General features: G+C 51.6%; 1 protein-coding gene across 5 annotated transcripts in view; it reads left to right on the top strand.

The window, feature by feature from the left end:
- Window positions 1-15,635, top strand: part of COMT (catechol-O-methyltransferase) — a 56,401-nt gene that overhangs the window by 1,251 nt on the left and 39,515 nt on the right. The window contains exons 2-3 of one of the 5 annotated variants that reach the window (XM_072599786.1): window positions 9,423-9,538; window positions 10,577-10,767. The exons of 2 other annotated variants lie outside the window; for them this stretch is intronic. In XM_072599786.1, coding sequence (XP_072455887.1) covers window positions 10,714-10,767 — 54 coding nt within the window. In that variant the 5' untranslated portion in view covers window positions 9,423-9,538; window positions 10,577-10,713. Of the gene's footprint in view, window positions 1-3,154; window positions 3,411-9,422; window positions 9,539-10,576; window positions 10,768-15,635 lie in introns of all 5 variants that reach the window. 2 more of the 5 variants (XM_072599785.1, XM_072599784.1) reach the window with 2 other exon arrangements.

The following is a 15,635-nucleotide window of genomic DNA, read 5'->3' as shown; positions in this document are numbered from 1 at the left end:
GCCTGGTCAAATAAGGGCCTCCCACAGATGTTCTCTGGCAGATTGAAATGCTTCCATCCTACCTCATTGCCGGTCAAGAGAGGGATACTGTGGTGGGGTCGGAAGGGAGACTGGGGAGGGTGAGGACTAATCTCTCCGGGGATCTAGTTCAAGTCTTACAATCTCTGTATTTGGAGTCAGATCTTGGGTTTGAATTCTGGCTCCCTTACCGTGTGCACAGAGTACAGAGATGCTAGACTGAGCTTCTGGGAGACCCGAGTTTGAATCTGGCTTCCCAGCTGAGCCACTTAACCTCTCTGGGCCTCAGTTTCCTCATCAGTAAAGGGACTGATAAGAATGGTCCTGATCCCACAGATTGCTGGGAGGATGAAGAGAGAGAATATGCATCAGGCACTTCATAAACCTTTAAGGGCCCAGAAACAGTCGCTGCTATTTCTATTTGTTCAACCTTGGCAAGTCTCAGCACAGCTCTCTGGCCTCAGTGTGCTACTCCTGGAAAACAAAGGGATCAGCCTTCAGGGCTGCGGTGGGGAACCTGTGGCCTTCAAGATCCTTGAGTGTGGCCTTTTGACTGAGTCCAAGTTTTACAGAACAAATCCTTTCACTAAGGAAATTTGTACTGGGAAGTTTGGATTCAGTCAAAGGGCCAACTTTGACTTTTTCAAGTCAAGTGCAGAGTTGAGGACCTAGAGGGCCACATGTGGCCTTGAGGCTGCAGGTTCCCCACCCCTGCTCCAGAGTCATGGGACCACAGGTCTAGCCCTGGAAGCGGCCTCAGAGCCTGTGTAGTCTGGGCCCCTCGTATTAGAGAAGCTGAGACCCAGAGAAGGAAAGGGACTTGACCAAGATCATCCAGATTATAAATGTCAGTCAGGATTCATAGCACTGATTACGTACCAGGTGTGTGTTGAGAACTGTGCCAAGCCCAGGCATTTCAAAGTCATTGCGCTTTCTGGTCCACGTGCATTCAGGAAGGCTCTTGGTTTTGGTTTCTTGTGTGATCAGAGGCTGCTGTTGGGGTTTAATGATGGGTATAGGGAGGGAGCATGGACCAGGGGATAAGGGAAGCAGTCGGCTATGAAATGTCCTTCTCTTTAAAGGGTGGGAAGGCTCCCTCATTATGGGGGCTTAGAGATGATCAAAACATCAGAAACTCTCCCCTGTCTTGTCTTTTCCCAGTCCTGGATGGAAGGGAAAGGGCCTCTTTAAGACCTTTACTAAGCACCTGCTGAATGCCATACACTCTGCTAAGAGCACAAAAGCAAACCATTACAAAAAAAGGATGCCAGTAAGGCCCCAGGCTCCAGGTTAAAGGCCTCTACCCTAAGAGCCCTTCCCACTCTAAAGGTGTATTAGGCATCCTGTAAGACGTTTAGAGGCAGATGCCTGAGGGCCTGAGAGCACGGCCTGGAAAGTCTAGGATGCCTGATATCCCTGGAGGCAGGAGACCTGGCTTTGTTTGGCTCTCCTCCCCAGCTCCCCAATTACCTGGCCCTCTAACTAGGGGACTGTAGCATGCATTTTGACTCTCCCTCCTGACCTCCACACTCTCAGCCACATGCAAAGATGGCCACGCCTTTGGCCTTGCCACCACCCACAAATGTGCCACCTCCACGTTTAGGAGCTCTGAAATTCTCCTATCTGATCACAATCTGTTCTCTTTCCACCTCACTTGAGACCTTGCGACCCCAACACTACTCTTGGTCTTCAAGGTGACCCTCACCCCCTGTAACTGACCACGCTCTCCTCCCTTCCCCATCTTGACTCCTTGGTGAACCAGCTCAGCTCGATATAGTCCTTCTCTCTCAAGTTTGTTGTTTTTGTGGTTCAGTCATTTCAGTCATGTCTGACTCTTCACGATCCCATTTGGAGTTTTCTTGGCAAAGACATCGGAGTGCTTTGCCATTTTCTTCTCCAGTTCATTTTACAGATGAGAAAACTGAGGCAAACAGGGTGAAGTGACTTACCCAGGGTCACACAACTAGGGAGTGTCTGAGGCTGAATTTGAACTCAGGAAAAGGAGTCTTCCTTCCTCCACGCCTGGCACTCTTTCCACTGTGCCGCCTAACTGCCCTATTTGGCTTTTACAGGTCTTCATTACCTAGCTGCATCCCACCTTTCCTGTCTTCTTTCACCTTCCTTCTCCCCATCCATACTCTTTGATCCAGTGGTCCTGGTCTCTCGGTTGTTCCTGGGACAAGACACTGGGTATTTTCTCTGGGTGTTCCCCATGCTAAGAATTCTCTTCCCTCCTCATCTCCACTTCCTGGCTTCCTTTAAGTCTCAACTAAAACTCCACCTTCTGCCAGAGGTCTTGATTGCCCCTACCTGTAGCTTGTTTGTACCAGGTTGTTTCCAAGCTTGCCTTTCTCTGTGTCTCTGACACTTAACATGATGTGCCCAGTGCTTAATAAATCTTTATCAACTAATCTTGGACTGGGCCCTTTGACTGGCTGGGTTCCTATTTGTAATTTGGGGTTGGGGTTCTGGGTCCTCAGCCCAGACTCTCTGGGGAACACATGTGTTCATCGTTGATGGCGGTCATCATCTCATCAGTGAGAGTTCTGTAAGGCAGGTCTCTGAGGACTGAGGTGGCCTGTGTGTGTACTTAGGGCACAGCTTTCTCACAACTGAAAAACTTTTCTTTTTCAAGTTGGTACATTTTCTTCTTTTCCCCTGGCTCCAGGCTGGGCCTGGGCAGAATTGGGAATGAGCTGAGTCATTTACGACTGCCTGCCTCTCCCCTGCGGGGGAGAGGCTTCCCTAGGGCTGGCAGCCTCAGAGCCCTGGGAGGCTATGGTGGGAGGTGGAGGGGAGAGAGTGCAGGGGCTCCTTGTGCCTGGCCAGCCTCCCACTCCCTCTTCCCAGGACCATCCAACAGGACTGGGAGGGACGCCAGAGTCCACTTTGATGGGACAAAATGCCTGCTTCTAGATTCGTCAGCAGATTACTGGCATTAAAGATTCGCATCTTTGTTTCTGTAAGACTCTGAGGTCTCTGAAAGCTCTCCTCTCAGACAAGGGGCATGAGGATAATCGCTGCACAGAAGATGGTGGCAGGGGAGGAGAGGTGGAGGCCTGGACCCTGGCAAGAGTAGGTTACTTATCAGGTTGGAAGGACCAGACAGTCTCTCACCTCCGCCTCTGTTTTGCAGGTGGGGAAACTGAGGCAGAGAGCTATGGTTGACAATTAACAATCCATCAGCAAATAATCATTATGTACCAGGCACTGTGCCATCCTCCAGGGGTGCAGGTACAGTGAAAGGAACCATCCCTGCTTGCAAGTGGATCACATGCTAATGGGGAAGCAGAATGGATATAAAATGAATGACAGGGCAGTTTGGGAAGGAAGTAAAGAAAACTGCCATCCAAATGTCTAGGCTGCTCCTTGCCCCCCTGCCCCCCTGTCAGGTGAGTCTGGCAAGGATGGTCGAGGGAGACAGCTTTGTGTCACCTGTAGCGGATGAGTCCTGTCTCAGATGCTTCTGCTGGCTCCGGCCAAATCACTTAACAACCCCCACACACACACTGCCTCACTTTCTTCATCTATAAAATGGGAGTCAAAATAGCTACTACCCTGCTGAGTTGTTGTGAGGATCAAATGAGATCACATTTGTAAAATGCTTTGCAAACCTTAAAGCTCTCTAAAAATATTATTATTATTGTCATTCTGAAAGCAAATAGCCTTACCCGGCTTCCTCATTCCTCTGGGGAGCTCCTCCCTATGGGTTTGGGCCTCAAGTCTCTCTGGGGGTGTGGGGCATGTCAGGATGTTTCTCTGGTCTGGCCCCATTCACTCTCAGTCTGTAGTTCCCAGTGGGGCCCCAGACCACACCCCCCACCTGGCTTCAACTGTCCCTTCTCCAAACCTTCCTGTCTTGACTTCCACAGCCTCTGGGTCTGTTTGGTCAGGCTAGTTAGCACTAGAATCCAGCGACAAGCAGACTGCTGAGAGAGTGCTGATATTCAAAGCTGGAAGGGACCTCGGAGGACATTTCGCCACCCTCTCCCCCATTTTACAGATGAAGAAACAGGCCCAGGAAGAGGAAGGTTCCAAGGTCATGCTCATGGAAGAGCGAGGGCTTCTGGCCCCAGCCTGGGTCAGGGCAGATATTTCAGCCACAGTCCTAAAGCTTCTGCAAAGTGCTGGCCACTGGACAGAGGCTTGGCTGTGTCCCTGGGCAGACAGGGACAGAGGATGCAGAGGAATGCCTTTTGGTTCCTTTAGAAGAGGTGTCATGTTGTAAAAAGCATGTGAAGCTTGGAGTTGAGGAGTCAGAAGATCTGGGTTCGAGTCTTGCCCCAACTGATTCTTGTCTGACTTTGGAGAACCAACCTCACGTCTGTTGACCTCAGTTTCCTCCTCCAGTGTGTTAGAGGCCTGGACTACCTGGGGGATCCCTGGTTCTCTCCAGCTGTAAATCCCATAGGTTCACACTTTCAAGCTTCCTCCCACCTTAGCAGCCCTGAACCTTGCTGGATCCTGCTGGGTCCCATGACGCCTTGAAGGCTTGTGGCTCTAAAAAAGTCCTAGCCTGGCTTCATCCACCATGAAGAGCTCCCAGTACAGCAGTACCCACCGAGTGGAGAGCATGGGGCCCACAAAGGACAGATTGGAGGCATTCCCAGCCTGGCCCTCCATGTATCTCCTGACCTGTCCTATCCCCGGCATGGCCCTAACACCCCCTTCATCATTTGGATCATGTGTGAGTTTTGAGCTCCTGGCTGGTCCTTTGGCTCCTGGAGAGCAGAGACCACCAGAATGTGGCAGATGCTTCATCTCCTTGGTCATAGGGTTGTTGGGGTGAGGGGAACACTTGGGAAGCCTTGAAACACTGGACAAAGAAGCTCAAATGACCTACAGAATCTAGAGGTTGAAGGACAGGTCCTAGCAGCCATCTGTCCAGCCCATCCTGGAAAGGATCCCCTATGGTAATAGCCTCATCCAGATTCTACTTCAAGACCTCCAGGGATAGGGAGTTCACCACCTCTGGAGGCAGTGACCTCCATGAGGCTATGTTATCTCCTGTTTCTTCCTTCTCCAAACAACCAGAACAAGACAAAACTCATTCCCAATGACAGATGGTCCCTCCAGCTCTGGGGAGACCCTCCTATATTACTTATGTCTGCTCCTCCCAGATTGGTGAAGAGATCCCTGAATGATGAGACTGGCGAGACACAGCTGGGGAGAGCCAGGGTGGGCTGAAGTCAAGGGCTACCCAGAAGAAGCTGGCCATCATCCTGGCCTCTTGGTCAGCACAGAGAGCCAGCTCAGATCAGTCACAAAGTGAGAATAGCTTGGGACTCTTCAGGTTGGCCCCTGTACCATCCAGACCAACAGAAATAAGGGCCCAGCCTTTGGTTCTAGCATTTCCATATTTGCTCCAGAGTTGGAAAGACCTTTGAGCCATCCAGTCCAACCCCCTTCATTTTACAGAGGAGGTAACTGAGGCCCCTGGGGTGGGGAGAGATTGGCCTGTCTCATCTTCTGCCTCACTCCTTCTTTCTGGGCCTCAGTTGCCTCTAAAGTCCCTTGGAGCTCACCCTCTATGGCCTTCTATGTGTCCAAGTCCAGGGCCCTATCCACCACGCCATCCTGCCTTCGGAGACAGTTCTTTCAAGACAGGGAGTCAGTGGGAAGAACTCTGAGCTTGGAGTCAGGAAGACCCAAGTTCAAATCTAGCCTAAGACACTTCCTAGCTGTGTGACCCTGTCCACGTCACTTTGCCTCTGTCTGCCTCAGTTTCCTCAGCTGTAAAGGGAGGACAAGAGTAGCAACACTTACTTCCCAGGACTGGCATGAGGATCAGCCAACATGATATTTGTAAAGTAGAGAAGGTGTTTAACAAATGCTTATTCCACCCCCACCTTTTGTTAGAGATGGTATGAGCCATGGTAGACTGCATGTGCTCAGTGTTATTAGATCAGACTTAGGGCTGGGGTGGGGGGGTCCTTGGAGATGATCAAGGTCACTCCCCTCATTTTACAGAGCTGGAAACAGGTTTAGAGGAAACCTGGCCAAAGCCCACACTCTTTCCACTATCCTGGCCTCTGTTGTGGCCATTCTTGGACTGTACTGGCTGAGAGGGGCCATTCCTTAATGTGTAGATGCAGGTGCGCACTACAGAGGACAAGAATGGCCACAGCTACCATGCTTGGTCCTCCTCCCTCTGTCCAGTCACAGACTTCCCAAACTGCTGCTGTCTGGACTGACTGACCAACTGAAAACCCCTCTCCCACATTCACCCCGCCCTCCTGAGACCTCAGTCCATCCTGAATGACAATGACCCCACTTCCCCTCTGAAACAGGGTGGGGGATGGATGACCTGGGTCTAGAACACGCACTTAGCATCTCTGCATCTCTGGTCAGGTCCTCATGGCCTTTTCTGAATACTTTATAGACTCAAAATAGCACTCCTCTTTCTCTTAGAGCAACGAAAAAGCTTTTTATAAATATATCACTGACAGCACTGTGTGAAAAACAGCAAGTGAGCTTCCACGAGGCACTTTAAAGGCCTCCAATGAGAATCTGAATAGCATGGGCCCTGTCGGCGCGTTCAGGCCCTTTGTTTTGTTTTTAATCGAAAGGCTATAACTGCAAGTGATTTGGACTGCGGCATGGATCCTGGGGGACTTAATGTGTCATCTCCTCCTTTTCAGCTGTCACCTCCAGCGAGGGCAGCAGCGGGTCTGTCTGGTCTCTGTCTGCAGACTTGTGGGGTTTGAAATAACAAACACTTTGAGACTGGAATTCTTGACGAGAAGGACCAGGGACTCCTTAGGCATGGGTGTCCCTGACCAGAGAGTTAAAGCTCAAGCCTGGTTGTCTTGAAGACAAAGTTGGGGAGCCCTGGAGCTCTGTGTTGGGTTAAACTAGCCTGCTTCTGCCCATCAAAGCCTCTGGACAAGCCTAGAGAGGATCCTTGGGTGTCACGACTGAAGTATGGCACTGGGCATTGCTCCCACTCTCTGAACCCCAAGCCCTCCTCTGTAGAATGAGGAGTTGGCTTGCATCTCTACATCTCTCAGTGACAGATATCTCTCCCCCAACACACCCATACTCCTTGTAGCCATTTAGGTTTCACATAGGTGTGTGTATGACCAGCAAGCCTTTCCTTGCTAGGCAGAAATAAGAACCATTCATGTGAAGTTTAGTGTGGTGCAGGGTAAAGTGTGCTGAAACTGGAGTTAAAGAATGGGTTCAAATTCTGACTCTATTTTGACCTTGAGCATGTAAATTTTTTCTGGGCTTTAGCTTTCTCATCTATATAATTGTTGAGGTTCAGGGTGCTGAGGACCCTGAAATACCAACATGCTGGGTCCTGCTCAAATGAATTCAACACAAGCCTTCTTAAAGCCAAAGAAAAATAAAGTTTATTATAGATTCACCATGTTGGGTTGACTCTTAAAGAGCCTAAGCATTTGTAACGCATGTTGTAAGCGGGCCAGATAGAATCTCAGCTAGACAGAGTCTGAGCTCGATTGAATCTGAGCGCCTTCATGGAGATGAGATGGAACTTAAATACAAAAAAAGACTGAGAGAAGAATCCAAGTGTCGCCAAGTAGACTGGGGTCCCAGGGATGGTCGTGGTAGGGGAGGTCGCCTGGAATGTAGATCAAGCCCAGGGAGGATCCTGATTGGAGTGGTCAGGAGTCCAGACAATCCACAATCCTGGCTGGGCGACTGGGACTTCAGGAGAACACTCAAAGGGAGGACTATCAAAAGAATGCTAAATAGTCTGGACTACTAGATTTTGATAAAATGGGGAGTATCTGGGCTGAGAGAAATGGAAGGGGAATCCCAGGAGCCCCCAAGGCCACGCTTTCCTTCAGACAAATGGGACAAAAGCCCTCCCCATCCAAGGGACAAAGGTCTTGGCTGGGGCGTGTACCCCATCTTAATGAGGTAGTTGTACCAGAGGTCATCTCTGGTGCTCCACCCAGTTCTAGGCCCAGGATCCTGGGAGTTCAGCTAAGTGAAGCTTTGTCTGATCCAGCCTCTAGCTTCCCAGACACCCTGATGACTCTGGTCTCAGGAAGAGGCTCTCTTTGCTGAACATGGCCCTCCTCTGTCTGCAGACCATGGCTGGGCTTCAGCCTCCCCCTACCTGAGTGTACTTTCCTTCCCCTCTGTCTCTCCCGCCCTTCTGCCTGACGCCTAATTGGAATCTGTTTTGCTCAAATTCCAAGTGACTGAGCTTGTCATTTTGTATTTGTGGGAGAACAATGGCGAGGTTCGATTTGGGGCCAGTTCTATTCTGGACTTCTCCCCTCCTTGCTTGTTGTGAAATCCATTGGAATGCCCCGGAATAGCAGACTCTCTCCCTTTCCCTCAGGCAGAGGCAGCCACAAATGGTGCCTTCTCCTTCCTTTCTGCACCTTTCCCCACCATGAACATGGTAGGCAGTCTGTGGGACTCTCTATTTCCAAGCCTCGTTATGAGTTTCTTTTCAAACTTCATCTTGGTGCTGCCTTGGTTGGACCGTATCCAGCTGCTGGTGCCCCTTTCCACCCCAGGCCCTTGGTTCTGCTGCATGTATCTCCCCTGTTCAAATGGAACAAGAACTTGAGGACAAGAACTGTCTGTGTCATTGTAGCCCTGGTGCCTGGCAGCTAGGGCAGTGGTTAGAGTGCTGGCCCTGGAGTCAGGAGGACTAGAGTTCAGATCTGGCCTCAGATACTTACCTGCTGAGTGACCCTGGGCAGGTCACTTCTCCCTTTGCCTCCGTTTCCTCATCTGTAAAATGAGATGGAGAGGGAAGTAGTGAACCCCTCCAGGATCTTTGCCCAGAAAACCCCAAATGGTCACAGAGATTCAGACACGACTGGACAGCAGCAGAGTCCTGGCACCTGGCACAGGGCCCCAAAACAAAGTGCCCAAAGGCACTTAATAGAGTTTGTTGATTGGTGAACTGACCTGTCATTCTGTAGCTTCATAATCCACAGTGTTAGAGCTAGTGGGGACTTGGGTGATCTTGGGTTGTGGCAGAGGGGGAGCTACAGATGGGATTTGAACTCAGATCTTTGGATTCAAACTCTGGCTCTTTCCACTGTATCCCCGAGAATGCCTGGGGGCACCCAGCCTACGTGAACTCTGAACAGAACAGTGCATGGACCAGAGTAATTCAGAATGGGTACAAACCTCTTCCTGCGGACCCTGCCCCAGGCTCAGAGGCCAGGATCCATTTTCTCTCCCCTGTCTAAGATCTCTCCCAGCTTGAGGGGTGAGCCAGGGAGCCAGGTTCTGACCCGCACCTCTTGAATCCCAACTGTGTTAGGGTGCCATTTCCTCTCCATGCATCCCTCGGTCGGCTCAGCCCCCTGTCTCCCCTTCAGTGACTGAACACAGAGTTCAGGTTCTATATTGGCATAAATAGTACTTGATGACGATGCTAACAGCTGGTATTTATATCATGCTTTCAGGTTTGCAAAGTGCTTCAGAAATGTTATCTCGTTTTACCCTCACAACAACCCTGGGAGGTCGGGACTGTTACTATCCCCATTTTATTGATAAGGAAACTGAGAAGAGAACTCATCCAGTGAGTGGGTATCTGGGGTATGATTTGAACTCGGGTCTTCCTGACTCCTGGCCCACTGCAGCACCCAGGTGCTAAAGAATAGTGTTGAGACACTGAGGGCAGGAAGGAGAGCAAAGAGAACCCTGAATGGGAAGGCGTCAGGCCTTTGGGGGCGGCTGGCGAAGTCAGTCTCTTATTCTCAGAGTAAGAAAAAGGACTTCATCGCTGCTAGACTTTCCCAAGCCCCCAGATGCTCCTTCAAGGACAGGATGGCAGCTGGTAAAGGCAGCTGGCATGGGGACTTGTGCTTTTGACAATCCCTTGTGCCAGTGAGGACAGCTCCATCTGGGAAAGATCTGGGCCCTTGCTGAGAAAGCCCCTGTTTCTCCAGGTGTGGGAAGTCATTTTGAGTCGTTTCTCTGGGGTGTCTACCACCTTGGGCCCCCACAGAAGTAGCCTGAGCTCAGGGTTGGGTCTCAGAAGGCCCAAGTCTGATTCTTGGCTCTGCTGAGTCCTATTCCTTGTGACCCTGGGCCAGTCCAGCTCATCTTTTCTTTATATGGTAGAATTAAGTAAGCCTACGAGTCTGGCTGCCTTTCTGGGCTCCTGTGAGCCACTTTTTCCCAAAACCCACTGATCCTGGACCCTCCAAATGCACACAGGTAGCAAGAAGGGGTGTCTATGATGAAATTCATGGCTGGGCATATGTGGAGAGTGGGAGTGGACACATGGGGAGTAGGCAGACACTAGGGGGAGCAGGGCCGGCACCTGGGGGGCAGCAAGGCCAGATACCTGGGGAAATGGGGCTGGGCCCATGTGGGGAGTGGTACCCATAGGCAATGGGCACCCATGAAGAGTAGGGCCAGCACCCAGGGGGAGTGGGGCTCTCATATGTTACTTGGCAAAGGAGAAGCGAGGCTTTAGCTGCCCTCTGGAGGGGAAGGGACTGACTGTGAGTGTGAGTTGAGCTTTGGTGACCCCAGTGGGGGTGTTTCAGTGACCATTTGGTGTTCCTGTCCCTTTCCAGGGCACCGTGTCCTCACCTTTTTTCTTTTGTAGGAGGCCACCCAGGCCTAGAGCAGTAGCGCTATAAGGAGCCTGAGAGATGAGACCATAGAAACACAGAGAAAGCACTGAGGGACCTTGGAAACTGCCTGGTTACTCAGCCTCTCAGCCTCAGTTTTCCCATCTGTGAAATGGGGATAATAACAGCACCTGCCTCCCAGGGTTGTCATGATGAGCTAACACAGGTAACAACATCAGGTAGATGCTGACTGTCATGATTTAGCTGCATTACTGGCCCAGGATTTACCTAATTGGCCCCGGTTAGGCCCTGACCCACTCTGTCCTCTGGTCATATAGCTGACACTAAGTGGGGAGAACTCTGGACTTTCGCAATGATGGCTGGGTTGAAGGAGGATCCTGTGCTTGTCCATTGGCTGGTGGGGCAGCTCCCCCAAACGCCGCCTGCACAAGATGTCAGGATGGTCAGAGGGGGACTCATGATTCTGGAGGGGGGCACCTCTGAAAAGAGTCCCTCCTTATTCGGGATCATATAACCAAGCAGTCACTCATCAGTGGGTCAGCCACAGAAACTGGCATTTGTTAAACACCAACTGCTGCTGGTCCCTGGGCTAAGCCCTGGGAACGCACAGCATGGCAGAGAGCAGTCTCTGCTGGAGGAGTGCCTGTCCAATGGGGGAGCTGCTCTGGCAAAGACAAGGTGCCCATGGCATGATCACCAAAGGAGAGGGGCCTGCTGTCCCCGTACCCCTCTCTCCAGCCCTTAGGCTGCCCACGGCCTACTTGTGTTTGCTTTCCCAGACCTCTGGAGGCATGCAGGGGCTTGGGAAAGGTGGTCAAGGCCCAGGGCCAGGCAGCCTTGACCCCTGGGCCTTGCAGACCAGCCCCTTCTTAGGCAAGGCTCTGGGAAGTTTCTGGTGCTTTTCCATTTGGATGTGTCTGTTGGGTTCCCTTTGTGCCTTACCAACATTCTGGTCATTGCCTGGATACAAAAACAGGAACTGAAAAGAGTGGGTTTAGTGGGGGAGCCTTGAAGGGCCAAAGAAGGTTCTCTCCTCTTTCTCTGGCCTGTTGCCAAGCTTCCTTCCTGCCCCTCAGGATTCGGTTTGTTTCTCTCTTGGCCTCGAGCATTCTGTGGCTTGAGTGATGGTGACAGGTGGGGCCCCCAGGTTCTGGCTCCCCAGATGCCTCCTGGATGTTTGCTTGCAGGAATTAGGGCAAAGTGAAATGGGATTATGGGTATGAATTGCTTCCCCAAGTAAGAAGATAAGCAGTTAATGATTGGGTTCTCAACAATCAAATGACCCAATTTCCAAGAAAGGGAAGATATCAGAATTTGCTCTTCATGAGCCCATGATCTTGGCTGTTCTTCCTGGCCCAGTCCCAGGACAGATTCCTCCGGGTCGGCTTGGAGTATCTCAAGACCCACCTCAGAGGCTAGAGTCAAGAGTGGCCTGCAGCCTCATGCCCCTTCTCGTCACCAGGTCTGAACAGGGAAGGACCAGGGACATCGTCTTCTTAGGTTTCAGAGAAAAACATCTGACAAAGTCCCTGGGTCGGCCCCATACTGGGATGGAGAAGTGTGAGCCGCGGGCTCAGGGTCTGGATCTCTGACAGTGAGCCCTGTTCATCTGTCCTGGGCCCCTCGTGGTTCACACACTCAGAAAACAGGCTAGGCACATTAACATGCAGCTGACACGTGAGGGCAGGGTCATGATCCCAAGAGCTACTGGTGAACACGCATGATCGCAGACTGCTGAGGCCAGCAGGAAGGTGTTCGGAAAGAGTTCCCTTGGGTTCTCAAATTCACTTCCCAAGGGCAAGTGGGACTGGGGTAGAGGAGAAACCTGTGCCCGGGGGAGGGGGCTGAGTCAGGAATGTGACCTAACGGCCCCTGGGTTCTTGCAAACCCCCCTCCCCCACCATCCTCCAAAACCCTATTTGCTGAGGCCACCACCATCCATCCTTCCATCTTCCCCTGCCTCTTCCTTCCCCCTCACTGCTCACATCTGACTGAAGTCTTGGCTGGTCTCATGCCTCCCCCACTAACCAAGTCACAGCACGCCCCTTCTTCTATTCATCTGCCTGCCTCCGTCAGCCTGTCCCCTTGCCTGTCCATCAGCTCCTCAGTCAGAGGGACCTTCCCAAAGCCAGACCTGGGCATGTGCCAGCTCTCCTCAGTGAACTGCTGCGGCTCCCATTTACCTCTGGGACCAAGCACAAACTGCTTAGCTTGGCATTAAACCCTTGCTCAGCTTTTCAGTCTTCCCTCACTGAGTTCCTGAACTCAGCATGCTTCCCTCCCCTCAAACCCATGCATATTTACAGGATACCCCTCAATACCCTGCCAGTCCTCCCTCTTCACCCATCTTTTTAGAGCATCCTTCAAGGCTTAGCGCATGTGTCACTTCCTACAAGCCCTCCTTCCTCTCATCCTCCACATGGCCATCCATCTAGGGTCTGTCCACTACAGAAGGCAAGCTCCAGAGGCTGGGGACAGTCCTCTCTCCTTCTCTGGAGGCCCTGCACCCAGCCCAGCTCCTGGCACACAGTAGGTACTTCATTAGCAGGGACCCTCAGGGCTTGGAAGGAAGGAGGGTTCACCTGGCTGGATCCTGGAAAGCAAAACTAGTCTCAGTGGGTGGGAGCTGCTGAGATAGATTTCTGCTTAATGCAGGAAAACAGCCATCGAGGCTCCTGGGCTGATTACCCTTCACTGCAGGCCCCCACTTCTGTCATGACCTCTGAGTTTCATGGTCATTCTGGGTTCTCCAGGCACCCATAGGATAAGGGCCCTGGGCCTAAGATTTGTTGGAATGGAAACCTCCCAGGGGAGGGAATTACCTCCACCAGCATAGGGTATCACCTCTGCCACTGACAGTATGGAAGAGTTGCTTAGAGATCTGGGAAGTGAGTGAGCTTGCCCAGGGTCACACAGAGAGGATGTGTCAGGCTGAGACTGTCACCCAGGTGTGGGTGGCTGTGAGGCTGACTCTCTGTCCAGTAGTCCACGTGCTGACAGATGGCCAAAGAAAGGCACCAGCTTTGGGGATGCTTTGTAAGCCCACCCCTCATGCCCAAGGACAAGCCTTGATGGTTCTCAAGGTGTTTCTGTCTGCCCTCTACTCCCCTCCACAAGCTGTTTGAACTCAGTTTAATTTTGCAAGGCGCCCACTCTGTGTAAGGAAGCAGGGATAGAGACAGGCAGACAGGCCAGTGCTCCTGGGAGCTTCTACTCTGCTGGGATGGACCATAGCTAGGGGACCTCAGAGTGGCTTACCTTGACAGCAGGCTTGAGGTCAGGGCCACCCAGGATGGGGAGGCTAGCCCTGGGGGCTGGACTGTCCTTCAGCTTCCTCTGTATCAGGCCTGGGCCAGTGGCATGTCCAGAGCTGGGCACACCCTGGAAAGACAGACTTACTGAAACTCACAGCCCACCAGGGTACCATGGTACCAGAGATCTGATTTCTTAATTTGTAGGGGCTGAGAGAGGGTGTGTGGCCATTGGGCATCTACACCTGGACCAAATTGTTGAAAGGTTCCCCCCACAAGGGGCACCTTCCAGTCTCTCCCTGGGAGCATGGGGCTTGCTGCCACCTTAGAGAAGGCACCCTGGGGCTGCCCAGAGTCTCACCTGGCACAAAGCCTCACCTCAGAGTATATATACACTTTTCAGAGTCGGAGGGCATCATGACCCTCATAGCCAGTGCCTAATTAATTAACAAGAGGTGTGGGTGTTTCTACAAAACAAGCCTCCCCTAATCAAGCTCCCCTTAATGGGCAAGGAAGATCTTTAACTCTCATTAATGCTAATTAACAGCATACCAGAGGGCCCAGCCAGGCTGATCCCAGCCCCTCTCAGCCTTTCCAGGCACATCTCACACTCAGCCCCTGCACACAGTCTGCTAGCTCTTTCCAGTATGGGACATTCCATCACTGACCTCTGTCCACATGTGGTGGCCCGCATCTGGAAAGTTCCTCCTCCCCTATGCCTCAGCCAGCCTCCTTCAAAGGCATTGAGGTGGCTCCGTGGCAAGAGCACTAGCCCAGAGTCAGGAAGATCCAAGTCCAAAGCTGTCCTGGGATACTTCCTAATTGTGTGACCATGGAGAAGTTCCTTAGCTGCTGCCTGCCTCAGTTTCCTCGTCTGTAAAATGGGGATAATAGGTAAAATGAGACAATATTTTTAAATGCTTTGCAAATCCTAAAGCGCTATAAAAATACTCGCTGTTGTCATTCCTAGCACCACTTCGGTGCCAGGTCATGTACAAGCTCGCCCTCCCTTTTGAGTGGTCTCAGCCTCAGTATGGGTGCTGGCCATAGCCCTGGGGACGAGTCTCTGGGCTCCCTTCCATCTGGATTCACCAAGTGTTCCCACCAGCTGACCTGATGATAGGAAACAGAATTTTCATTTAAGGCCAAATACTTTAAACAGCTCATTGGTAATTTTTTCACCAAGGGAGTTAGAAAAACAAATAATGCCTTATTTAAAAAAAAATCAAAAGTGCAGGCCAGGCCAAATATTAGAGAACTTGGAATGTGAAAACAATAAACTCTTTGGCATAACTGGACTTTCCTATGGAGAAGTTACTTGTACAAGAGCGACAGTACATGTGTGTTGCCTCTTTAATGCATTCACTTGACTGAATCTCTAGGAAGGAGTGTGTACAGTCCAGTAAGGAGCTAGGTTGTCCCTTCTGGGTGGTCTCTCTGTGCCTGTGTTAGTAAATCTGGACACTAGGCATGTCCTTTCTGTGTTGGTGCTAACGTACCTGATGTCAATAGAATTCTCTGGGGATGGTACAGACGTGGCCTAGGCTGATTGGGGTGGTGGTCACTCCTTAGGAACGTGGTTTACTAGCTCCGACTTGGTGACCCTCCCTCCTCCAAGGCACAGTTGTCTGATACCTCTCATCGTTCAGACAGTACTTTCTTGCCTCCAACTTTATTGTTTACTGGGGCTTGGCCATGCTGCCAGCCAGGGGACAGCAGCGATGGGGCAGACGTCCGGCACCACTGCCTGGGGTGCCCAGAGGCTGACGCCACACTTCTGTTATGATCTCTCCCCCTCTGTCCAGGCATGGGGGCCCTCGCT

Source organism: Notamacropus eugenii, chromosome 4, assembly GCF_028372415.1.
Source record: "Notamacropus eugenii isolate mMacEug1 chromosome 4, mMacEug1.pri_v2, whole genome shotgun sequence".
NCBI classification, from domain to species: Eukaryota; Metazoa; Chordata; class Mammalia; order Diprotodontia; family Macropodidae; genus Notamacropus; species Notamacropus eugenii.
The sequence above is the reverse complement of the archived record's forward strand: the minus strand, read 5'-3'. Positions and strand labels throughout refer to the sequence as shown.